Consider the following 26915-nt stretch of genomic DNA (forward strand, 5'->3'; position numbering starts at 1 on the left):
GTCCATCCGGCAGGGGGAGTGGTTCACATCTATGGACTTAAAGGACGCCTACTTCCACGTTCCGATTTGCCCGGAACACAGGCCCTTTCTGCGCTTTGCCTTCCAGGGCAGGGCGTTCCAGTTCCAGGTCCTACCTTTCGGCCTTTCACTCTCCCCACGAGTTTTCACTCGCGTGGTGTCAGCCGCTCTGTCCCCCCTCCAGGCTTGCGGCCTGAAGATACTGCCGTATTTAGACGACTGGCTCGTTTGCGCCCCCTCCCGAGAACAGGTAGTGCACGACACGGAGACTGTTCTGGCCCACATTCAATTCTTGGGCTTCACGGTCAACCACGAGAAGAGCAACCTGCAACCCCGCCAACAGGCAGAGTTCCTCGGTGTCCTTCTCGACTCAGTCGGCATGACGGCGTCTCTCACTCCACGGAGAGCAGACAGCTTGCTCGGCATGCTGGGCCATTTCCGCTTGGGCGGTCTCGTGACCGCTCACAGAGTCCAGAAGCTGCTGGGTTTGATGTCTGCAGCAGCAGCGGTAGTTCCTCTTGGCCTGCTGAGGGCACGCCCCCTGCAGTGCTGGTTCAATGCCTTCGGTCTTCACCCGAAGAGCGACAGGCAGGTGAGGCTGCGTGTGTCCCGGGCTTGCATCCGAGCCCTGCGCCCTTGGAGGGACCGGGAGTTCTTGCTCCGAGGTGTCCCACTGGGGGGCCTTCCCCACAGGAGACAGGTCATCTCGACGGACGCGTCCCTGACAGGCTGGGGAACTGTCTGGGAAGGACGGACGGCGAGGGGCATGTGGCAACCCCCATGGACGTTGGAGCACATAAACGTCCTCGAACTGAAGGCCGTCCATCTTGCCTTGCAGAGATTCCTGCCGGTGTTGCAACACCAACACGTTCTCGTGAGGACAGACAGTACTGTGGCGGTGTACTATGTCAATCACCAAGGGGGAACAAGGTCCCAGCGGTGCCTCCAGGTGGCGGAGGGGTTACTGACTTGGGCATGGCCGCGGCTGTCTTCACTGAGGACAGTGCACATCCCGAGTGTGGAGAACAGAGCAGCCGACATTCTCTCCAGGACGGGGCCACTCCCGGGAGAATGGAGATTGAGCGCGGAGGTCGTAAGCCAGATCTGGATGCGGTACGGGGTCGCACAAGTAGATCTCTTTGCATCGGCCGAGACGACACACTGCCCGGAGTGGTACTCCCTCACAGGGCAGGGGGGCAGTTTGGGCCTGGATGCTCTGTCACAAGAATGGCCGACAGGCTTGTTGTATGCTTTTCCTCCACTCCTGCTCATAGCGCAGGTTCTGCGGAGGATCCAGGAGGGCCATCACTCAGTCTTGCTGGTGGCTCCACGGTGGCCAGCGAGGCCTTGGTTCCCTGACCTGCTCCAGCTGCTGCAGGGTCATCCATGGCAGTTGCCATGCAGAGCGGATCTTTTGTCACAGGCAGACGGGCGGATCTGGCATCGTTGAGCAGGTAGATGTGTCTGTTCAGGACACGCTGAATAACGCTAGGGCTCCATCCACTAGAGCTTGCTACGCACTCAGGTGGGGGATCTTTTCAGATTGGTGTGCTGGCATGGGCCTCGAGCCAGCGGCTTGCCCCGTGCCACAAGTTTTGCGTTTCTTGCAGTCTGAACTGGATCAAGGCAAGGCAGCCTTTCACCAGGGTGTGGACAATGGTCCCCTTGGTAGGCATCCCTTGGTTTGCCAGTTCTTGAAGGGAGCCCGCCGGTTGCGTCCAGGTCGCACTTTGCGGGCACCGGGCTGGGATCTGCCCACAGTTTTGACGTCACTTACTGTAGGCCCGTATGAGCCTATTTTAGACGCAGATTTGCGTTCCTTGTCGCTTAAGACTGCCTTTCTCTTGGCGCTCTGTTCTGCGAAACGTGTCAGTGAGCTGTGTGCTCTCGCTGTTAGCGACGACTGCCTTAGGTGGCAGGCAGGAGGTGCTAGTGTGTCACTTTGGCCAAATCCAGCTTTCCTGCCAAAGGTTCTTAATCCGCAGTCCATTAACCAGGTTCTGGAGGTGACTCAATTCCAGCCTTCTTCCACCTCACAGGCAGAGCAAGACAAGTTGCTGACCCTGTGCCCAGTCAGGGCCTTGAGGGCCTATCTGGCACGTACACAGTCCTTGCGGAAAGCACACTCTCAGCTTTTCATCTGTTATGGGGCAGCAAGGCAGGGGCTTCCGCTCTCCAAGCAGAGACTCTCGCATTGGCTGGTGGAGGTTATTTCCCATGCTTACAGGGCGCAGGGAATACCGGTTCCTTCTGGTACGAGGGCTCACTCTACCAGGAGTATGGCTCCGTCTTGGGCTGCCCTTAGGGGCGTAGCAGCAGACGATATCTGTGCAGCGGCTTCGTGGTCGACGCCATGCACTTTTACCCATTTTTACAGGGTGGATGTAACTCGCCCACCTCCAGTCGGCGATGCCGCCCTCATGTCCGTGACCGAGCGAGGTTTTAATAATTGATTCTGGGTTCCTCGCGACCCTTTTGGTATGTGTCATCCTTTTTTAGACCGTAGTGACGGTCAGAGTGAGGTCGAAACAGATCGTAGGTTACGAATGTAACTATGGATCTGTGAGACCGAGGGATGACCGTCACTATCCTTGTCGCTCGGACCATCCTGAGGCGTTCAGGGATAGGAGACTGACCCGGGAGCATTCTCTGCTATTTATTAACGCAGGTCGTTCTGCTTCCGGAGGTCATGGACATGACTATTTTGACATATGGTCTCGGTGATAGGCAGAACGAAGGTGATCATTCCTTTTTAACCCTAGTGACGGTCATCCCTCGGTCTCACAGATCCATAGTTACATTCGTAACCTACGTTGCAATTCGTACTGGTTCTTTAATCAAGGAGCCATTTTCTTTAATTTCAAGCTGTTTTGTTGATCTTTGGTTGCTGCCTGGGGCCTGTACTACAAAGCAGGATTTGGGCTTAGCGAGGTAACTTAAGCGTTAACCCTGGGTTTTCCATCCTAGGACGCTGGTTCACTTCTTACCAGGGTAGATCGCCATAGTAACTAACGCTGCAGAGCTCTTATGTTCCTGATAAGAGATCAACGTGGAGAAAAACACTGCCTTCTGAACAATCAGCTGTCTTGGTGTGCGGATAAAAAAAAAGACGCTCGGTGGATCGTGAGAGGGTCTCTTAGGAGAACTAGAGTGTTCAGAGACCGGCAAAAGCCATTTGTCTGTCCCTGAAGGTGTTTTATATGAGAGATACAGATTCTTATCGGAGGGAATGACTTATGTGTGTCAGTGTACAGCCTACTTACCACTTACCACTTTGCTCCCAAGTCCGTTTTACACCGCCAGGATTGCAGCTGAAAGAATTAGGCTGATATTGTCATACACCACGCCATAAGAATACATCTCAGTAACACATTCATTTGTTTAAAGTCATATTTTCTGCTTTTTATGGTGGGAGTACAGCGTGAGAGTTAAACGGGTGAGAGAGAGTGACGACATGATTTAAAAGAGGGCCGCAGGGCAGATCCGAACCTGGGACGTCTGACTGCAGGGAGCATGGGTACATGGGGCGGTAACTCTGCCACTGAGCTATCAGAGCACTTATCACATTGATTTAATCAGTCAGATCTTGTAGTGCTCTAATGATGCGGCAGTCATATTATACGATTATTAATACTAATACGACTTACACATTCACACAGTCGGTGAGTTTTTGCCAGCTGTTCTTCCTGCATATTACAGATGAAACTGTTGCTTTTTGCCTGTATTAACTTCTGTGTATTTCTGTTTTCCATGTTTGTGATTGGTCAAATGCTGCAAACACCGCCTCTTTCATGTGCTCATAGTTCGACAGGGAAACCCTGGGTTGACTTACCGAGTTGATAACCAGCTTCGTGTGACCGCTTATCTCTGATTGCCTTTGTTAGGGTTACTTAAGCTGGATAACTGAAAGATACCCTGGGTATGTTGAACTCGCTTCGTAGTATAGGCCCCTGATAGCTTTTTCAAATTTTCCCAGATTTGTTTTGGGTTTCCCTTAACTTCACTCAACATATTTACAAAGAAGGTGGCTTTAGCAGATTTGATAACTTTTATAACCAAGTTTCTTTAGGAAGCAAAAATGTGTCTATCTGTTGATAGTTTGGTCTAAAGACATATTCTCAGGGCATTGTCTCATTGTTCATGAGTTTCCTTGTATTACCATCAATCCCGGGGAGAGTCTGTTTGCTATTATTTTTAGGGCCGGAGCGCCAACAACGTCGGGCTGCGAAGCCCTAGTTATTGTACGGTTTATTCTTACGCAAAAGTAACTCGCATTTTGGAGGCCTCAACATTAAAAAAAAACTCACCAAAATTTGTGTATGCACAGAAATTACAGGAAATTGCGATATGGTCGTGGTTACGCGTTCGGTCATGAAAAAGTTGCTCGCAAGAGCCACCTAGTGTGGGCATTCGCCAGCCCCACCACACCGTAACTCCAATTGACATGAAATTTTGCACACATGTGCAGACGAGTGTCCTCTACAAAAGATCCTCTTAGAGCACCAAAGTCTGCCTCCCGAAATTTCGGCCATTTTGGATTTTATGAAAAACCTGATGTTGCGCATTTCTCTGACACCGTTGATCCGATTTGGACGAAATCCTAGCTGGAGGTCATGGTCCAAAAAGGTTTTGAAAATATGGTTTGATTCAGAAGATATCGGCCAACGAACATAAGAGGGTTGTGCCACCAAAATGCAATTAGCATAACTCCATAACCTTTGGGCCAATCATCACAAAACTCAAAACCTATGTTGTCAAAGAACATACATGTCAATTTTCATCAAAATTGTGTAATGTGGGGCACTTCCAAAAATTAAAAAATGTTCTGTCCATTTTCGGCCATTCATAGGGGTTGTACTTGATTGAACTTGGACTGTACCATTGATTCGATTGATACCAAAATTGGATATATGGTTGGAAAGGCCTTAAGGACAAAAAGTTATCCAAAGATGTACAGAATATTTAGGGGCGTGACCAGGGCAACGTCATGGATAGTTGGTCATCGAGGATTACACCCAGGTTCCTCACAGTTGACGACGGCAATACTGTGATGCCCTCGACAGGTCCATGCGAGGGCAGTCTTTCCCTGGGATGAAGAGGAGTTCAGTTTTATTCAGGTTGTCCAGACAGAGATGTCTGCCAGACATTCCGTGATGCGAGTTGCAATGTGATTGTCGGCGGTTGGGGGAAAAGAGAGGAATAGCTGGGTGTCATCTGCGTAACAATGGTAGGAGAATCCATGTGATTACAGAGCCTAGTGATCTGGTGTATAATGAGAACAGAAGTGGTCCTAATACTGAGCCTTGAGGGACACCCGTGTCCAGAGAACAGGGTTTGGACATAGAGCATTCCATGTGACCTGAAAGGTGCGATGTGTCAGGTATGATGTGAACCAGGTTAGAGCAGAGTCAGTGATGCCAAGGTCAGCCAGGGTGGAGAAGAGGATTTGGTGGTTGACTGTCGAATGCAGCAGATAGGTCGAGGAGAATGAGAACGGAGGAGTGGGATGAGGTTCTGGCGTCTCGCAGGGACTCAGTCACTCTGAGGAGGGTGGTCTCAGTGGAGTGAGCAGTTCTGAATGCTGATTGATTAGGGTCAAGGAGGTTGTTCTGTGAGAGATAGGATGAAAGTTGGTTGTAGGCGGCACGTTCCAGGGTTTTAGAGAGGAATGAAAGAAGAGATACAGGTCTGTAGCTTTGGATGTCACCTGCTAATGATTTTATTCATTGTCTCATCTGCTCCACACTTCGCATGCACCTCAGACAGCAGTCAGGGAGATAGATGGCTTTGAATGTGACCATGTGACCGCAGGTACTCCACGACCGCTTACGAGCGAGGGCCCGTCATGACACTGCTTGCAGTTTTAATTTACTTTGCATTTCTTAAGAAATTATTTTGTTGTATTTTGAATTGTATTTAGGGACATGTGTGTGTCAGTTTCCACATTGTTCCCAAATACTAAGTCCTTCCAGTTCTTAATTGCAATTTAAAATTCAGCCATGTCACTCTTAGGTATTCTGAATGCATTCCATTTTGTGTTAGAGGTCAGGTGTGCTCGTCTTTGGGCGAAGAATATTAGATCAATATGATTAATTTGTAATTCGATTCAGTGCTTTTGAACTTATCTTCATAGTTTAGGTTCAGATCGCCAAGGATTAATACTTCCTTCCCTGAGCTATATTTCTTTAATCATGGAAGATCAAGAAAGACAGACGTTGCAGAGGGTGGCCTATACACTCCAATTAAGACAAAGGACATTCTTAGAGATAATGTGACATTCAGACAAATGGATTCAATGTCATTCTTGGGGCATTGGATCTCTTTGCATAATATATGTCCTTGGACATAGAAGATTAGCCCCAGTTGGGGCCCAGGGTTCAGTTGTATATCCTCACTTAGCAATATCAAACAACAGAAAACTGCAAGCATGATACTTGCTGGTTTGTTTACTGTGTCCACTAGAAATTCCACTGTAAACTTCTTTCTGCCAGAAAATGGAGTATGTAATTAAATGTCCATGCCCAAAATAAATCAATCATGTTATATCAATCCAAGATGCATGATGTCCAAGTGTGGACAATGATTGATTTCTTGCCAAGCAGAGGCCTTGATTTGGTGGGACAAACACAAGCCAGAAACAAAGGAGCAAAGTCCAAACACAAGCATTTGCTCTGTACCAGCTTGAAATACTTCGCTTTGCATGAAATCAGTCTATATAATTAAAAATATATATATATATTAGTTTCACCTTTGAAGTTGAATTATTAAAATATTTTTTTTTGTTTCACCTGTATGTATGTATGTATGTGTGTATGTATGTATGTATGTATGTATGTATGTATGTATGTACGTACGTACAGGTGAAATCCTGTATGGATTGTTATTGCTTTTTTTTCTTAAACACATCAGTATGTCTACATTCTTGTCTAGTCGGACTAGAGTTCAGAGTGAATATCATAACACTTAAAATTACAGCTATCAAATGACAGTGTAATATTTTGTACAAATGAAGAAGTATAGGGAATAAGGGAGTTACAAATATGTGACCAGCCACGGCAAAACCAGGAACACGTCGGCCTCGGGGCATTTTGAGTTATTCACAGATTCTGAAAGTGTAGTTTCTAAGCTTTCTAATGATGTCTAACACATGGAAATCTGATAATATAAGTGTTATAAGGATTTTGTATAACCTCATGTCTTAAAGTTTTCTTTGTTCAGGTTACAGCTTTATGTGTTGAACTGTTTATTACTTTAGTATCCCCATTGCTGACCTAAATGTTATCAAAGGCCTGGTAGTCATGAGGTCTAGTTCTGCATGAAGATTAACTGTCAATGACGCATCATCTCCTGTGCTTTTAAAAGACTCAAGTCACAACAGTGATTTGAGCACTTCCTCTGTAGCATCCTCACACGTTGTTGCATTGTAACTGCTCCTCTTGTACAAGATTAAAGTCAGACGTCGACTTTACTTATGTCTCCGATCTCCTCCTTGGGTGAATTTATTCGTTTACTGAAAAATTCTTTTAACAATAAGTTGTGGTCATTTGAATCTATGCTTCTCTGAAAACCGTTCACTGAGAAAACTGTCCTGAAAGATTTGCAAATCTCACCTCACCTGGCCAGAAAGGAAACACAATGGTGCTCATTTGCATCTCATTCAGATAAGCCCTCCCAACTACAGATGTCACTCAGTGATATCTGGTATCTGTTAGCCTGCCTAAGTAGCTAGTGCGAATGATTTAGCAACTAGCCTATTGTCCTCAGGTAGGCTAGTTGCTAAACTATTAGCATCACGGTCTATTCAAGCAATGCCAACAGGCCCCTTGGCACATTACTGTGAAATCAGATGCCCACATTACGAACCAAAAACCTCCCATTACAGCTTTGTTTCGATGTGCATATAATTTTAAAACGACAGTATTGAGCTAGCTTAGCTAGCTAAGCAAAGTAGATAACTTGGATGTTAACGGAAACTCACTCATAAGGAACTGAAAAGTATTCCTGAAAAGTATTCCTGCAGACTTCGTTGGCTCAGATGAAATTAGAGGTCCGGGCGGACTTTCTTTTCGTCTGCGGCTTTTTGGTGGATGCAGTCATCTCCGACGTAACTACTGTATGTCTGTTTGCTCTCTTTCGGCAGCTAAAGAATCCATCCGTATGCTGTACGTAAGCTCTTGAGAAAGTTTGTCGCTACATGAATGTCTTCCAAGGAGAGAGTTCTCCTTTCTTCTTCCGTAGCATTTGCAGTCAAAGTTATGGATTTCCTCCATTTCGCTGTCTTTATCCCGTTGAAATGTAACCGTAGATATAGCGTCTGATATCTTACGCTCCAGCTGATCCGCTGCGAGGGACACGGCGCTGAATAAGTAGCTATGTGTTTCGCTTCTAAAGTGCAGCTGACTTTCCGAAAAAAATAACAACAGTGCGTGAATGGCCAATGGTGATCAGTATGGAAATGAACTGCATCGGCGTACACACCCCAACAAAGACAGAGACAACTCTTTCCGAAACTACAAATACAAAATGTATACTTTTAAAGCAACCAATACTGTTATCTGAAACATGGAGTGGCTTCTTCATGATCTCAACTTGCATATTCTGCAAAAAAAACGAAAATCCCTAATTTTGAAATAAAAAGAAGCTTATTTCGTCGTTTACGCAATTCGTCCCACCCGACTTGTTGCTGGTTTTGCCGTGGCGGGTCACATATGTGTGTTAAACAGGGAAATAACTTAGAGTGCAAGTAATATTTTCCTCACCCTGTATTTATTGAGTAATTACTGGGTGCAGACAGGGGAAAAACAGGTTTTGCTCATGTGTTCCTAAACAATAGCTGTGTTGTGAAATTGGGTTAGCACTGTACCCTCACAGCAAGCGGGGCCTCTATTTGAATTGGGGTTCAGGGTCCTTCTGTGTGGAGTTTGCATGTTCGCCCCGTGTTAGCGTGGGTTCTCTCTAGGTTCTCAGGTATGTTGTGCAACAATAATAATGCTAATAAAAAAACACTACGACTGCTGCTACTACTAGTAAATTTGAGCCCAAAACTACATTACTGTTCCCCACTGTTTATCAACCGTTTCTAGAGGTGTAACGATTCATTCGATTAATCAATGAATTGATTGTCAGTCCTATAGATTCAACTAAATCAATCTGCTAAAATAAAAAATAGAATGATTCGTTTTGGCTTCACCAATAATCGATATAAATGCATTTAATCGGATGAATCGTGATTCTTACTTATGATTAATGTTTTAATACGTTTAAGACACTCTCTCCCCTGCCAGCATGTAGTCTGCTGAAAATGTTAAAAATAACTGAGCAATGTTTAATTACATTTTTGTATTCAGCATAAAATATTATGCAGGACTACTTTTTTATAGAATAAATATGTTATTTTTTCACCTTTCAGAACAATACAGATAGTCTCACTCGCATTATTGCATGTTTATTTAATGTATATAGAATTTTGGTTACAAGTTACTGAATCGAATCGTAGTTTACAGAATTGAATCGAATCGTTAAAAAAAAAAAAAAAATCGTCCTCGAATCGAATCGCCAACTACTGTATCGTTAATCGAATCGAATCGCTGTGAAGCCAAAGATTCACACCCTTAACCGCTCATAGCTATAACTGTAAAGGGGCGTTCACACAAATCAGCATGAGTATGTGTGTGTGTGTGTGTATGTGTGTGTGTGTGTATATATATATATATATATATATATATATATATATATATATATATATGGATATATATGGGATTGAGTATCGAGTATTTTTCTGGGTATCAGAGTTTGAAATCCTATTATAGTGACAACCCTTTGACTGAAAAAGCACCTTGAGGGGTTGAAAAGACTAGAGAAGTGCCATATAAATGCAAGTCCATTTATCATTTACCATTCATGCCTAACATTTATCTTCTTTGATAAAAACACAAGCGGTGTGAGCTCATACAACAAAACAAGGCTCAAACAAACAGCACAGCCTAAATACAGTGCAACAGGAGAACAAGGAAAAGTCTCAGCAGTGCCAGTGTAACAGTGATAAATGCTGATGAGGAAGGTGGAGTGTGAGGTCAAAGGTCAACCTCTCAGAGCTCTGATCAGCCCTACCTTTTCTGACGCAGATTAGCTCATGTACTCCACAGTTACGCTCACCACCTGAAAAGACAATGTAGTTTCAATTAGCTACACAGTGATGGCAGAGAGGAGACACAGAACCAAACATCATTGAACACTTACTAAAATTCCGGAAGATTTAGATAAATTCCCAGAAAATTACAAGAACTAAACGGATATAAGACACTGACAGAGACTGGATGGTAACAGGCTTATGGTATCAGTGGTGTATAAGCTGCTCAAGTTAAAAATACACTGGTTATACAAAGAAACATGACAGACATTTAAGACATACAACAAACATTTAAGACTTATTCATGATGTAAATGAAGAGAACGTATATTTATATGGCACTGTCACTGACAACAAGTTTAATTGTATTGACTGTTTTGACCAATGGATAACAATTTGAGAGCTGTAAATGCCCACATATGGTCCCTACATTTTTAAACAACAAGCTGACAGCTGCAACTTCATGTGTGTTCTGTGACAGAGGAACTTTACATGGTTGAAGGCTGGTTTGGTTTTTATCCACAAGAAAACCAGATTATATTATAGAGTATGTGCTTTGTGTTCATGTGGAGGTTCTGCATGTTAATCTTGTAAACCTAACATACTTAAACTAGCCTCACACTTACCTGTTCCAGCCTGATTAGGTGTACGTAATCTTGTTTTATTCGTTGTCTCAGTTCTTACATTTCTCACATCTCAAATCTTTCTCTTTGACTATTAATTAACTTTATTTAAACTGCACTTTCAACAACACAGTTGCTCTGAATTTCATAACAGAAAACCCTCTTCTCCATCATAAAAATGACTAGGAAACACGAAGCATTAAATAAATAGTTCAACATCTTGGGATATACATTTATTCATTTTTGTTGCTGTGAGTTATATAAGAAGCTTGAAACCACTCTCATATCTGTCCATTAAATATGAAGCTTCAGGTAGCAGCCAGCAAGGATGGATGCAAGATAATAGAACATGGGGATGATTGATTTGTGTCACATAGGCATTCGCAGAGAGTGTCAAAGTAGACTACTTTATGGGAACATTATGACTATAATATCTCTAATGAAAAACAAATGCTTTCAATTTGAAAATGTTCCATTTTATAGTGGCTGACATCCAGTTGAGCATTACTGAAGGATTCTGTCAAGGGATGCACCAATAGCAGTATTGGGTCTAGGGTTTTCAAAAAAATTGATACTCAGAAAATAATCGATACTAAAAAATACCAAAAGTATCGATACTTTTTCCGTCAACAGTGCTCCGCCTCCTCCAGTTGATTTAACAGGATAACACCCCTTTTGTGTCTGAAAAAATCAACCAGCAACAAGACAAACGGTGGCAGCATGCTCTACCAACTCTATTTGATTAGCAACAATAATATGGTGCCAAGTCACCAGAAACAGAAAATAAACAGGGCTGTAGCTGAATACATTGGCATGGACCAGATCCCTGATTACACTGTGGAGAAACCTGGCTTCCAAAAAATGATTCACCAACTGAAATCAACCTTTTTCACAGAATCATTTTATGAACACAGAAATCCCTGAGCTATACAAAACACAAAACAAACGATCAGAGAAACTGAAAATATTTTTCATATATATATATATATATATATATATATATATATACACTTCAGTTCTGTTCCTGTTTTCTTTCTTTTTTTGCACTACGTCAAAAAACTTTTTGGCTTCATGCGCCATTGTAGGTGATTCCCCGCTGCTTGGCCAGTGAGATCATCGCCTGGGACATGGATGAGGTCCTATGGCCAGGCAGGGACCAAAGGCAGGATGCAGCCTAATTTAATTGTTTATTGCCTATTTTCTGTTCTCTTTCATTTCATCCTGTTTGCTGTGATTTACAGTAGACTGCACATTTTGGATACAAATAAAATATTATTTGTTGTTAAGTATTGTGTGTTGTTTTATATATGAGTATATGTAAAAACATTATATGGTAATATTTTATATCCAACAGGTGGAAGTGTAACACTGAACATGCAAAGGCATACTTCTACTGATAAAGCATTCATATAGTGTTTTCCATTCATATTATAGTGTTTTCTTTTCTCCACACCAGTGTTCAATGGGTGATTAGAAATGTCTACTCACATATTGTATGTGTTTGTCATTTGAAAAGAAAATACTATTTAGTGTAGAGTTAACACTGTTTTGAGGGCAAACTGTACTTTTGCAAGAGAAGTGTAGGATTTTGCATTGTATGTGTGAGTTTTGAGATTTGTGTTTAGGGTTTTGAGAAAGTGAGGTAATGTAACAGGAAATGTGTTCAAGCAATTGTGAAAAACTGCAATAGAATTATTGACATTAATAGGATTAATATAATTGATGAAAAACGGGGCACCACCCTGCAATCAGTGAAAAGATAACCGAACCTGTACTCAGTCTCAATCTAAAAGGGATTTTACTCAAATGCCAAAAATAAATAACTATTAGCATACGAGTACAAACACTTGAAGGAATTGTGAATTCTTTGTGAGAGGTAATCATTCGTTCTACATACATACATAAACACAGAAGTATGTTCAATGTCCACATGGAGGACAACTTCATTCTCTGTTAGGCTCCTTGTAAAGGCCTGCATTTTTTGGCCTGGTGTAACCAGTTGAAGTGGTGTTTGGCTAGGCTGTCACGCTTTTGATTGAAAAGGTTCAACAGTTCAGCATATGTGACCCACCACGGCAAAACCAGCAACAAGTCGGGTGGGACGAATTTGCGTAAACGACGAAATAAGCTTTTCAAAATGTGTGATTTTCGGTTTTTTTTTTGCAGAATATGCAAGTTGAGATCATGAAGAAGCCACTCCATGTTTCAGATAACAGTATTGGTTGCCGTAAAAGTATACATCTTGTATTTGTAGTTTCGGAAAAAACCGAAGGGTGATGCAGTTGATTTCCATACTGATTACCGTTGGCCATTCACGCGCTGTTATTTTTTTGGCAAATCAGCTGCACTTTAGAAGCGAAACACATGGCTAATTATACAGCGTACGTGTCCCTCGCAGCGCAGGAGCTGGAGTGGAAGATATCAGACGCTATATCTACTAGGGTTGCACATCTCTCTGTGATAAACAATTCAATATGCATCTAGATACACAGGTTACGATTCGATGCAAAAACGATATCCTTTGTTACAGACCGATTCGAATCGATTCCATACAGTGTAAGAACAATACGATTTGATTCTACGGTTAATATTTGTCGTAGATATTTTATAAAATAAAGAAGCCAATTCTATGAAAGTGACAGTACAATAATTTCTTTTCAAATATGTAAAATACCACACATCCCCAAGCATTGTGGCTGTATGGCACTGGCAAAAAAATATAACAGAACAACAAAATCACATGTCAATGTATTTATTTTTAGACATGGACCAAAAAAAAGTCTGGCTGAATCGTTGGATGGCGGTCACAGGACAGTGTCGTGGATGCTACCCGTGCTGCGGCCGCCTCTTGTGGCGCAAGTTGAAACACAAGCGATTGACATTCAAAGCCATCCGTCTCTCACGTGCAGTCGTGGAGTGCCTGCGGTCACACGGCACTGTGCTGCCCCTGCCTCTCCACCTCCACCTCCTCCATTTTACATGTTGTCCCTTGTTTATCACTCATACCAGCTAGGCAGCTACGGCGTTTCGCCGGCAGCTTCAGCTCTTGCGTTGTTTAAGAGAAGCTGTTGTAATGCCGCCAACCGCTTCAAAGTCTCGCGATACCCGATCCATGACTCTATAACCGATTCAAATTTGTATCGATTGAGGAGCCTGCTACCGATGCAGCCGTATCTCTCATTTGTTGAACCGAATATCCGGTTGCATCGGTTTATCGTTCACAACCCTAATATCTACGGTTCCATTTCAATGGGATAAAGACAGCGAAATGGAGGAAATCCGTAACTTTGAACTGCAAATGCTACGGAAGAAGAAAGGAGAACTCTCTCCTTGGAAGATATTCATGGAGCGACAAACTTTCTCAAGAGCTTATGAGCTCTTATTTCATCGGAGCCAACGAAGTCTGCAGGAATACTTATCAGTTTCTTATGGGGTGAGTTTGCGTTAACATCCAAGTTATCTACTTTGCTTAGCTAACTAAGCTAGCTCAGTATTGTCGTTTTAAAATTATATGCGCATCGAAACTAAGCTGTAATGGGAGGTTTTTGGCTTGTAATGTGGGCATCTGATTAAACAGTAATGTGCCAAGGGGCCTGTTGGCATTGCTTGAATTGACTGTGATGCTAATAGTTTAGCAACTAGCCTACCTGAGGACACTAGCTACTTAGACGGTGCCTGCAGGCTAACAGATAGCAGATATCACTGAGTGACATCTGTAGGGGGGAGGGCTTATCTGAATGAGATGCAAATGATCACCATTGTGTTTCCTTTCTGGCCAGGTGAGGGGAGGTGAGGTGAGATTTGCTAATCTTTCAGGCCAGTTTTCTCAGTGAACGGTTTTCAGAGAAGCATAGATTCAAATGGCCACAACTTCGTCAAATAGACATCATTGGAAAGCTTAGAAACTTTCAGAATCTGTGAATAACTCAAAATGCCCCGAGGCCGACTTGTTCCTGGTTTTGCCGTGGCTGGTCGCATGTTCCCATTTGTGCTTCTTCTGTGGGTGTCGACCAGTCAGCCATGTGGAGCGGGGGTATTCATTGTGGCAGGCCTTGTGGCCCTGCCTGGAGAACAGATTTCTATATGTGTTTAATAAATGTAATATATGTAGTGCCGTTTGGAAAGTTGGATTAGTGAGCATGCAAAAATATTTTCTAGATCACTAACAACTGTTACACACTTACCTAAACAATACATCAAATAGAAAATAATTTGGAAAGATTAATGTAATCACATTTAGTTTCTGTATTAAACTATGCCCAGATTGTTACCAGTCCTTGAAAAAGGGTTGGTTGTTCTTCTGAAGAAAGGTTGTTGTCTTCAGGTTCCCATGAAGGAAACATGATGTCCTTGGAGTTGTGGATGGAGGAATTCGTAGTGAGATGCGTCTCGACTAGGAATTCTTGTCTTTGATGCAACAGCTGTTGGCTGTTTTGCGGGCGCTGCTTGGGGACTTGTGACCTATGGTCCAAATCCCAGGAGAAGTGGAGAGAGGGAGGTGGGGAGACCGCTTCTCCGGGCGACATCCCAGAAGAAATATCACAAGGAGGTGAGACCTGTGTTCAGGTCGACATCTCAGTAGAAAGAGGAGACCTCTGTCCAGGTCGAGGTTGCAGGAGAAAGAGGGGAGAAGGTGAGACCTGTGTTCAGGTTGACATCTCAGGAGAAATAGAGAGAGATTCCAACTTGAGCCCGTTTTAGACTGCCTTTTCGTTGCGGGAGTATTCCGCCCTTATTCTGCCCCGTCGTCAATCTCAACGCTCACCGAGACGGAAAGGTGTAACACAATATTACGCTTCTGAGACGACAATAGAGGACTTCAACGGAGGTTGTCACAGATTGTGGCTCCTGGCTGTTTGGAGGTTGACCACTGTGGTGTTGTGGCACTTGCAGATGTGTGGTCTGCTGCAAAAGCAGAAAAAAAGATGTGGGAAGAGCAAGTTGTGGAACCTGGCCCGCAACAACTCATGCACGCCCATCTACACCCACCCAGATCAATAGGGGACCTGGCTGCTGCGTGTTCAGCCCCATTACCCAGACCCCTCTCCATGGAGCGGGCCTGGATGGACTCGCGTAAGAAACCTGCACCCCCAAATCGCCCCCACAAAGAAAAGACAAACGTGAAAAAGCATACATATCTTGAATGTATAAAAATCAGCCATTTCCATATTAAATCTATTAACTCCATGACAGCCAACACAGAAAAAATAGGAAAATATATGTTAACAATAGAAACTTAGCATAAAAATTAAAGTAAAGAAAAATGATTGATCTTTATCCCAATCTTTTATAATTGCTAGTTTTTGCCAACCATCTGATTGTGGCTTTTTATTTTTTTTTATCATAAACTTGGTCAATAAATAATGATGTTTTAGGAACATAATGAACGGTTCCAATTTAATATATTTTTCTTTTTTGAAAATAACAAAATTCCCCAGAATCACAATGGTGTTTAACAAGATATTTTGTTCTTCTTGCAAACCCCAAATTATATTGATTGGTGATAATATTAAGGCAAGTCCTTGCTCAGACAGCACAAATTGTCTCCTTGCACCAAAATAGAGCCACATCTGGCAAAATCTACACATATTGTCCTCAGTTATTCTCCAAATTTTTAACATTTTCTTTGTTGGTAGAATCTTGTAGAATCTTTTAATTTGAAAAGCCCATAAATGGGTTGAATAGGATGATTTGTACAAATTCTTAAAGATATTCAACCAAGGAAGCGCCGTATCAAATATATTTTTCAAGTAATCTTGAAAATAATATGGGGAAATTGCTATATTTTTAGAAGATAAAAATAAATTGTACATGTCAAGATTAACTTTTCTATGTCCCAACCATTTATAGTTTTTGATAAATGGGTGGCAGACACCTGGGTTTGTATTTGAACCAAATAGTGTTGTTTTCCAAGCTGGAGGGATTGCTGAAATCAACTGCACATACCGTAGTTTGGACAAAAGTCTCCATATTTTAAAGTAAAGGATTCATAGTTAAGGAATTCTCCATTATCATTCAATATGTCATTTACAAATAATATATTATTATATAAAATGTATTTCCAATATACAGGTTTTTTATCTATGCAAATATTGGAGTTTAGCCACAATATCTGCTCAGAGACACCACAGAAACCACAGAGACAAAGAATTTCTGAAAAAAGGGGAGAGATTAGGGAAAATGTGATTCAAGTTTGCCTTTGAGTCTTGGCCTAGTTGGAGAAATGGATACAGTTTCCCTATTGATGTACCACATTGAGCTATGAATAATTTAGATGAGAACCAGTGTTGATTGTTATACAATCGTTGAATCCACGCACCTTTTAAGGTCCTAACATGTGTTGTAAGGCTGTATAGTCCTAAGCCACCATTTTCTCGTGTGTCGAACATATACTGTATGTGCGTTTCATTTTGTCAGTCTTACCATTCCAACTGAAATTGAAAATTATTTTTTCGAATGTTTTCATAAACATTGCATCAGGTGAAGGTAAGGCTTGCAATAAGTATGTTAATTATGAAAGTATCAATGAGTTAATTACTGTTACTTTTCCATAGATAGAGAGATATTTTCATCTCCAGGCCTGAAGGATTTTATTCATTTTTTTTGGAGTTTTAGCTCAAAATTGGTCTTTACAAGGAGCTTTTTATCTACTGGTATATGTATTCCTAAATGATTGACAGGTCCATCTGAGCATTGAATGGGCACCTTACAGGAAATCTGATTTGAACTTTTTAGAGTTCCAATTCTAAGTATAGAACATTTGTCATAATTTGGTTTTAATCCAGAAAGTAAAGCAAAGTAAAGCAAAATAATCCAGTTGTATAATAAGAGAGTCTAGAGACAGAAAATCCGGTTTTATATAAAAGGAGCATAAAAGGAAGATTTGTTACTAAACCATTCATTTCTAATCCTTTAATACTTCTATTATTATAGAATATTTCTTATTCTTATGGCCAGCATTTAAATTGAAAGAATGAATAGATAAGATGAAAGGGGGCAACCTTGTCTCACTCCTTTGGATAGAGTAATTGTGTCAGAAATATGCCCATTATTCATTTTTTTACTACAAGGATTTTGATACAATACATGAGTCCATTTAATAAAGCTCTCACCAAAGTTATACATTTTTAGACATGTATTTTTCATAATAATCCATTATTTTCAAGCAGGCGTCTAATGTTATCGCCTATGAAGCGCCCTTTCAAAAAAACAGTTTGATCAGGATGTATTAAGTCCTGAATGACCTTTTTTAATCTAAGTGCTAAACATTTGGCCAAAATACGTGTATCACAACAAAGAAGCGTAAGGGGTCTCCAATTTTTTAATTTCACAGGGTCTTTTTCCTGGCCCTCTGAATCATGTTTCAAAAGTAATGAAATTAAACCTTCTTTCTGAGAATTTGATTGACAACCAATATCAAAAGAAAAATTGTAGCATGCCAGCAAAGGAACTTTAATTTCTATAAAGAATACTTTGTACAGCTCCACTGGTATTCCATCCAAACCTGGCGTTTTTCCATTTTGAAAGGAACAGATGGCATCATGTAACTCTTCCTCAGTGATAAGAGCTTCACATGATTTTTGTTGAGTATAGGTAATAGGTTCTGGATGGGGATACATGTTCATATACTCAGCCAGTGAAAGATGAGATGAATGGGGTGCCTCTTCATTAAAAATTTCATTATAATACTCCATCAATGTTTTCACAATGCCATTTGTTGAAATAACATTTGTTCCATCATCTTTCAAAATTTTTGAGATATTCTTTCTGGGATAATTTCTCTGTTGAAGTTGGAAAAAATACTTTTTTTTCTCCCTGTCCCATCCATTTTGCCTTACTTCTATATATAATTCCTTTAATTTTGTTCTGACAGAACCTCTCTATTATTTTTCTTTGTCATCTAGTATTTGGAGATCTTGTTCAATGCAATCAGATGTGTTTGCTTCCATGAAGAGAATTTTATAGCATGACCTTGAAAAGCACATTTAAATGCATCCCATACAACGTGTGGATTTTCTGAACCACTGTTGAAAAGAAAAAAATCTGAAATTAATTGTTTTGTTTTAATAATGAAATTTCCATAACTCTGGAACTGTAAACAAAAGGACAGATAACCCTATATTGAGGCATCTGATAAAAATTTGGTATGAGGCTCACAAAAGTCTTGGATTGAAGGTGGGACTGTCACCTAAAACACCTTTAAAGCAAAATGATCTTATACCCATGACTCTTGATAATAAGATTCTGGACACGTGGCATCATAAAGGAATCCAACACTTGGAGGACTGCTTCGATAAAAGACTTTTTATGCCATTTGAACACCTGAAGAGGAGATATAACTTGTCTAATCAAACTTTTTTCTGTTATCTTCAACTAAGATCTTTTCTGAGGGCTAATTTGGGTTCTGAAATGATTTTACCTGTCATGCATGATGTTGAAAAACTTCTTCTTGAGGGAAACAAATACAAATTTATTTCCAAAATGTATCGCCTGTTGTTGAATGAGGGCCCCAAACCAGGAATGCATAAGTCTAGAATGAAATGGGAGTCAGATCTCAATGTTACAATTGATGAACAGTTGTGGACAGATTTGTGTCAGAACAGCATGTCAACTATTATCAATGCCCGGTATAGATTGATTAATTATAATATTCTACATCAACTATACCTAACCCTAGAAAAATTGCATTCATTCAAATCTAACTTGTCAGACATGTGTTTCAGATGTGATACTGAAGTTGGCTCTTTTCTGCACTGTACCTGGCTGTGTGTGAAAGTAAGGCCTTTCTGGCATGATATATGCTCTACTTTAACCAAGATCACAGGGGTTAATGTTCCAATGGACCCAGAACTCTGTTTATTAGGAAACTTCACAAGTATACGCAGTTCTATGAACAATGCACAACTCAAATTCATGGAAATTGCCCTATGTGTTGCTAAGAAGTGTATCGCAGTATCATGGAAATCTGATTCCCCTCCTCTTATTGACAGGTGGTTTTCTGAGATGAATAGTTGCATCCCCCTGGAAAAAATCACTTATTGTCTTAGAAAACGATATAACGCCTTTTTGAAAATATGGCAGCCATACCTAGACCATATCGGTACATCTGTATCACCAAGTACTTAGTCGTTTGTATTGACCTTGCTAGAGTTGCACGATACCCACGGTAGCCACGGTAACCCGCGGTGCCAAAACGTAACGGTTCCTACTATACTAGAAATTCTACACGACGGTACTACCGTGGATTACTACTACCGGTGCCAGTTTCCGCTACGTAGCAGCCGCCTCTCCTCTCCTCCCGGCTTCTCACTGCATGTAAACAGACCCACATGGCAACTACTGCAACCTAACTACACAGCTGCTGAATGATTGGCTGTTTGCCTGTTACTGTGACGTCCAGGGATATGATAGGCTGTTTCCGTACGCTGGGTCCGCCCGTCTGTTATCTGATTGGCTGTTCGTGTGTTTCTGCCGGGAAGACGAACTCAAGACAGCTCCGCTTCACAACAAGTTCTGTCTCGCCCAGACGCGCGCCCGGCTTATTAACAGTCACAATCAACACAACACAACACACTCACAAACAACACAACACAATACAACACACGCACCATGGCAGAAGCACCGGGCCCGAGCGGCGAGTCTGCCGCGGCGGCGTTGTCGTCGTCAGTGGCACCGCTAATTTTGCTAAAAAAAACGAACTCCAAAAGCCACATATGGAGCTATTTTGGCTTAAAACAAGGGGCAGACGGTAAAGCCATTGACGATGCCCATCCACTGTGCAGGCGCTGCCACCAAGCAATAGGAGCAAAAGGAGGGAACACATCAAACCTCATCAAACACCTGCAGTGTCGTCACCCAGATTTATATGTGGAATACCAGGTTAGTATGCCCTAGTTATTTACTCATTGGCTAATATTAGGCTATATGCTCCGTGTACAGGCTGAGGAATGAAGAGTTAAAACATTTCAAAGTATAAAGCACATAGAAAATGCATAAACATAAAAATATATTATGTTGGAGAAGAAGCATTATTGTGATTTTTTTTTTAAAGTCAAAGTTGATTATTTATATTAGTTAAACATAAATGTATGTGCTAAGGAAACTGAATGATTATTTAATTTCAACCATATAAATTCTAACTTCATTTATTTGTTTTTTATTGCTTATATGCTTTTGTTAATGTACTCATTACAGTACAGTGGCTCAGTATTTTGTTAAGTTATTATTTATAGAATTGAGCTACAGTTCAATGAAGTAGCCTTTGATATGCCTTTGCATAAGTTCTGTCCTTTAAGTTAAATACCTCAACGTTTGACGAGACACACAAACACGCAGAGAAAAGGCCAGTGGGTCTGTTGTTTTTTTTTGTTTTTCTTAAATTTAACTTTTTAATAAATGTTATTCATAAAAATATTTGTTCCAGTCTAATTCTTACTTCACCAGTATTATGTTTATCATGCACCAAACATTCTAAGTAATTAATAAGTATTTATTTTATTTTTTTATTATTTAACTTGTACAAATACATTGCAGTTCATAAAAACAATAATTTAAAAAAAAGGCAGCAGTATCGTGATATTACCTGGAACCGTGATACTTTGTCTGGTATAGTATCGTGGTTACTCATTTTGGTATCGTGACAACTCTAGACCTTGCACACTGACTCCTTTTTTTTTTTTTTTTTTTTCTCTCTCAGGGTGGGTGGTGGGGTCACGGAGTAAGGTTATCCTCCATGTTTTGTGTTATGTCTTTATACTGTTGGTATACAGATGTTTGTTTGTATATTGCATTTATATATATAAAACTGGAAAATAAAATATTACAAAAAAAAATAAATAATGAAATTTCCATCTTCTAATAATGATTGATTACATTTCCAATAGCTTTTGCCCCTATCAGTGTCAGCAAAATTAAGTTTTAATATAATAAGATGATGATCAGATCTAAATCTTTCGGCAATTGTTATTTGAGTAGCTTTTGCTATAAGAGAGAAAGATTTTTTCAATCTCCAAACATCAAAAAGATCCATTGCAGACATCATAGATGTAAGCGCATGTCTTTTCTGTTCATGACAGTTCCCGCCCTATCTGGCCCTATATTTGGAAGGCTGGAGGGCAATATTATGGTCTCCAGCTTGAATTACAGGAATATCATAATTTCGAATCATATTATATCCATCCATCCATCCATTGTCTACCACTTATCCTGTATTCAGGGTCACGGGGGGGCTGGAGCCGATCCCCACCCTGGACAGGACGCCAGTCTATCGCAGGGCCGACAGACAACCATTCACGCTATCATATTATATACAGTATCAAAAAAATTGGCTCATTATTATTTGGAGCATATATTTTAACCAAACAAAAACGTCTACTTTCAATTTCAACATCTAAAATGATTATACGACCATCCACATCCCGTTCTATTTTATGCACACAAGTTTCAAAATGCTCCCTAAACAATACCATAACTCCTTTTTGGTTTCTTGTACCATGATTAAAGTAAATAGACCCCTTCCATTCTCGCCTCCATTTCTCTTCAACATCCTTGGTAGAGTGGCTTTCTTGTAAACAAATTATATCCAATTCCCTTTTTTCAGCTAACTACACTCAACAAAAATATAAACGCAATATTTTGTTTTTGCTCCCATTTTTCATGAGATGGACTTAAAGATCTAATATTCATTCCAGATACACAATATTACCATTTCTCTCAAACATTGTTCACAAATCTGTCTAAATGTGTGATAGTGAGCACTTCTGCTTTGCTGAGATAATCCATCCCACCTCACAGGTGTGCCACATCAAGATGCTGATCTGACATCATGATTAGTGCACAGGTGTACCTTATACTGCCCACAATAAAAGGCCACACTGAAATGTGCAGTTTTGTCTCACAGCAAAATGCCACAGATGCCACAAGCATTGAGGGAGCGTGCAATTGGCATGCTGACAGCAGGAATGTCAACCAGATCTGTTGCTCGTGCATTGAATGTTCATTTCTCCACCATAAGCTGTCTCCAAAGGCGTTTCAGAGAATATGGCAGTACATCCAACCGGCCTCACAACCGCAGACCACGTGTAACCACACCAGCCCAGGACCTCCACATCCAGCAGGTTCACCTCCAAGATCGTCTGAGACCAGCCACTCAGACAGCTGCTGAAACAATTGGTTTGCATAACCAAACAATTTCTGCACAAACTGTCAGAAACCGTCTCAGGGAAGCTCAACTGCATGCTCGTCGTCCTCATCGGGGTCTTGACCTGACTCCAGCTCGTCGCCGTAACAGACTTGAGTGGGCAAATGCTCACATTCGATGGCGTCTGGCACGTTGGAGAGGTGTTCTCTTCACGGATGAATCTCGGTTTACATTGTTCAGGGCAGATGGCAGACAGCGTGTGTGGCGTCGTGTGGGTGAGCGCTTTGCTGATGTCAATGTTGTGGATCCGAGTGGCCCATGGTGGTGGTGGGGTTATGGTATGGGCAGGCATCTGTTATGGACGAAGAACACAGGTGCATTTTATTGATGGCATTTTGAATGCACAGAGATACCGTGATGAGATCCTGAGGCCCATTGTTGTGCCATACATCCATGAACATCACCTCATGTTTCAGCAAGATAATGCACGGCCCCATGTTGCAAGGATCTGTACACAATTCTTGGAAGCTGAAAATGTCCCAGTTCTTGCATGGCCAGCATACTCACCGGACATGTCACCCATTGAGCATGTTTGGGATGTGCTTGACCGGCGTATACGACAGCGTGTACCAGTTCCCACTAATATCCAGCAACTTCGCACAGCCATTGAAGAGGAGTGGACCAACATTCCACAGGCCACAATTGACAATCTGATAAACTCTATGCAAAGAAGATGTGTTGCACTGCATGAGGCAAATGGTGGTCACACCAGATACTGACTGGTTCTGAGTCCCCAGACCCCCAATAAAGCAAAAAAAATGCACAGTTCAGGGTGGCCTTTTATTGTGGACAGTCTAAGGCACACCTGTGCACTAATCATGATGTCAGATCAGCATCTTGATGAGGCACACCTGTGAGGTGGGATGGATTATCTCAGCAAAGCAGAAGTGCTCACTATCACACATTTAGACTGATTTGTGAACAATGTTTGAGAGAAATGGTAATATTGTGTATCTGGAATGAATTTTAGATCTTTAAGTCCATCTCATGAAAAATGGGAGCAAAAACAAAAGTGTTGCGTTTATATTTTTGTTGAGTGTAAGTAAATATTTCAATTCTTTTGCGTGTCATTGGCTAGACCATTACAGTTATAGCTGTTAATACACAGGGATTCAAGGCTCATATTGATTTAGAAAGTAAGATACTTAGTTTTATTACTAATCTTAGTGGCCTTATTCTGAAAATAAAATGTTATGTATGCACAGACAAACAGAAGACAAAACAGAAAACAAAACAAAAGGAAATTAAAAAAAAGCATACCATATGTTTACCATATTAAAAGACTACAGAGTAGGGTATGTCAGTGGCAACAACAACAAAACTTATCAAGGGAGATCAGTTTAAATTTATTTTGGTTCACACTCATTCCTCATCATCATCAATCGGCTCCAGTAAAAAGAGCCATGGTGTGATTGTTTTATCTTTCGCCATCGATATAGAGTTTATCAGCAACAAGTCTTACCCTGCCCTTTTCTTTTTTTTTTCTTTTTTCTTTTCTTTGAATATGGGAAGCAGTGCTTTTCGTCTGTCCACAATCTCCACAGGGTACTGCTGGTTAATGCCACAGTTTTTACCTTTGAGCTTTGGTCCCAGCCCGAAGATCATCTCTCTCTACATGTACTGCTCAAAGCAGGCGATGATGGCTCTTGGTTTGGCCTGCTCCTCCACAGCAGCGTTCGCGTTTTCTTACCCACTGATTCCAAGTCACTGTCTCTTCTGCCTGGGGTATTGCAACCTCAACCCCGTCATTGCAGCACTTTACACAGACTCGATACATGCAAGACTTGTTGTCTAGACTGCACACAATTGAGGAAAACAGCTGAAATATGCCTGGTGTTTTTGTGATGGGAACTTTTCATTTAGTATTTTATTATAGTATAATTAGTAGTTTGAGTAGTGTCATGAGGTTATCTGTATTCTGCACTTATGTCATGTCATGTGTTACATGAGTTGTAAAATGCATCTTGTGACACCAGTAGAGCTGGCAAGTCAACATGGATCTATAGTCACTGATGAGTGGTTCAAACACCACATTCTGGATAAAGTTTGCCATCTACACAAACAAAAGAACAATGCATCTCTGATGACACATCAGAAACAACTGTATAAAAAGCCCTTCTCAAGACTGAAGAATTGGTCAGGCTCTTAAGGAGTCTGCGCCTATCTGGCCAGATAGTTTGCTCTGAAGCTGCATGTTGGTGTCCGCTTGGACACCCTGTTTGCGAGGGCTTTGACTTATTAGACTTTGTCTGTTTACAGTCTGTCTGTAGCGACTGCTAGCCTGTTTTGGATTAATAAATTACTCAAAGCTCTGTTAGGAGTAGTATTCTTATGTCTCACCAGGAAATAATAAACCGATTTCCACCACAGTTTTCAGAAGACCTTTTTGTTGCAGTCTTTAAGTCAAGAGTTTGACATTGTCATGGTTCAAGCATGGACAAGTGTTCCTGTCTAAAAACTTTGGGCTGCGTTACAAAGAAAGGACAATATCTAACAAATTGCCTGTAAGAGATCCTGTAGTGGTTTGGCATTTCCGAATTATATTGTTGATAGAATTCAATTAAGGAATTTAACTAACACATGCCTTTGTTGTTTGTTTTTATTTTTTTGTGATGATATCCTTTCTCCCTTGCAGTAAACAACTATTCTCGTCTCGACGCAGGAAGCCAGCAACTTTCTCCTTTCTCTGATGGCCAGTTTCTTTGCATTCCTTGATCTGGTCCCTTGAGTTTAAGGTTTTGAATTTCATTTTACATTTACATTTAGGGCATTTAGCAGATGCTTTTGTCCAAAGCGACTTACAATAAGTACATTTGTCAAAAGAAAGAAACCACAACATATGATTGCCGATAAAGTAAAGTGTTAGGTTCTCATCTGAGTAAAGTAGTAGCTGTTCAGCAAACATACCTTAAGAACAACAGTGCTATGATCAAAGTGCAGGTAAGAAGGTAAGAACATGGAAGTGCTATTTTTTTTGTTTGGGGGGTTGTTAGTGGGTCATGCTATGCAGAGTCAAGGTGAAGTCTTGAGCCTTTTAAGGACAATGGCAAATTACCCTGTTGTCCTGACATTGGTCGGGTGTTCGTTCCACCACTGAGGCGCCAGAACAGAGAAGAGTCTGGACTTTGCTGAGCGACATTTGTTTGATTTCAGCAATGGTGGTACCAGCCGGCCAGCTGAAGTAGAGGAGTGAAGTGCTCGCTTTGGGGCGTGTGGTTTGACCAGTGTTTGAAGGTAGATGGGTGCTGTTCCATTGAAGGCCTTGAAGGCCAGTGCCATTTTCTTGAATTGATGTGTATATAGTCTGTCTTCCCCCATCTTGTTGCCAGAGTATTTCGTCCTGTCGAATCTCCAGCATTCCACAGCCTTGTCCTTGAGCCATCGCCACGTTTGTATTTCTGTGTTCTTTTTTTCCTTTGAAGAAGAGTGATTTTGATTTGATAAAGTTTTCTGGTCAACGTGATTTAGTTTAAGAATAGTTAATTTATGAGACTTGTTGTTTTTCTTCCCTGTGGAGCGATCTTTTGTGTGTACCATTTATAATTCAGAAAAGTGTAGTTTGTAGCCTTTCCCCTTGATCCTCCATGTGAGTGACTTTTGGTTGTAATTTTCATAGAACTTGTTTTTCTCAAGAGTAATATAGACTTAGAGGTTTTTATGATTGTTTTTCTTAGCCCTCGTCCTTCTGACGATAGTAGAGTTTGTAGTCGAGTTCTTTTCTGACATTCATTCTGACGAAGTACTAAGAATATTCAGAATAAAAGCCTGTTAACCAGTTCCCATCTGCATCTGAGTACTCTCCTTTGTCCATGCCTGACAGTAGCCATGCGGACCGCATGGTATTGATGGTGTTTGTATTAGCTTTATTTAAAAAAATATGCCTCTTAATTTTATATTAATTTTCTCCCTGTGGTATCCAAAACGGTATTGAGTATCCAGTATTTTCC

The 26915-nt window shown here is 41.2% G+C and overlaps 1 protein-coding gene across 2 annotated transcripts in view; it reads right to left on the reverse strand.

The window, feature by feature from the left end:
• syt14a (synaptotagmin XIVa) overlaps window positions 1-26915 on the reverse strand; it is a 184253-nt gene that overhangs the window by 85323 nt on the left and 72015 nt on the right. For both annotated transcript variants that reach the window (XM_084014044.1, XM_084014043.1), the window contains exon 2: window positions 10129-10176. In XM_084014044.1, coding sequence (XP_083870170.1) covers window positions 10129-10176 — 48 coding nt within the window. The remainder of the gene's footprint in view (window positions 1-10128; window positions 10177-26915) is intronic.

This window comes from Eutrigla gurnardus (genome assembly GCF_963514095.1).
Source record: "Eutrigla gurnardus genome assembly, chromosome: 7".
In the NCBI taxonomy this organism is placed as follows: Eukaryota; Metazoa; Chordata; class Actinopteri; order Perciformes; family Triglidae; genus Eutrigla; species Eutrigla gurnardus.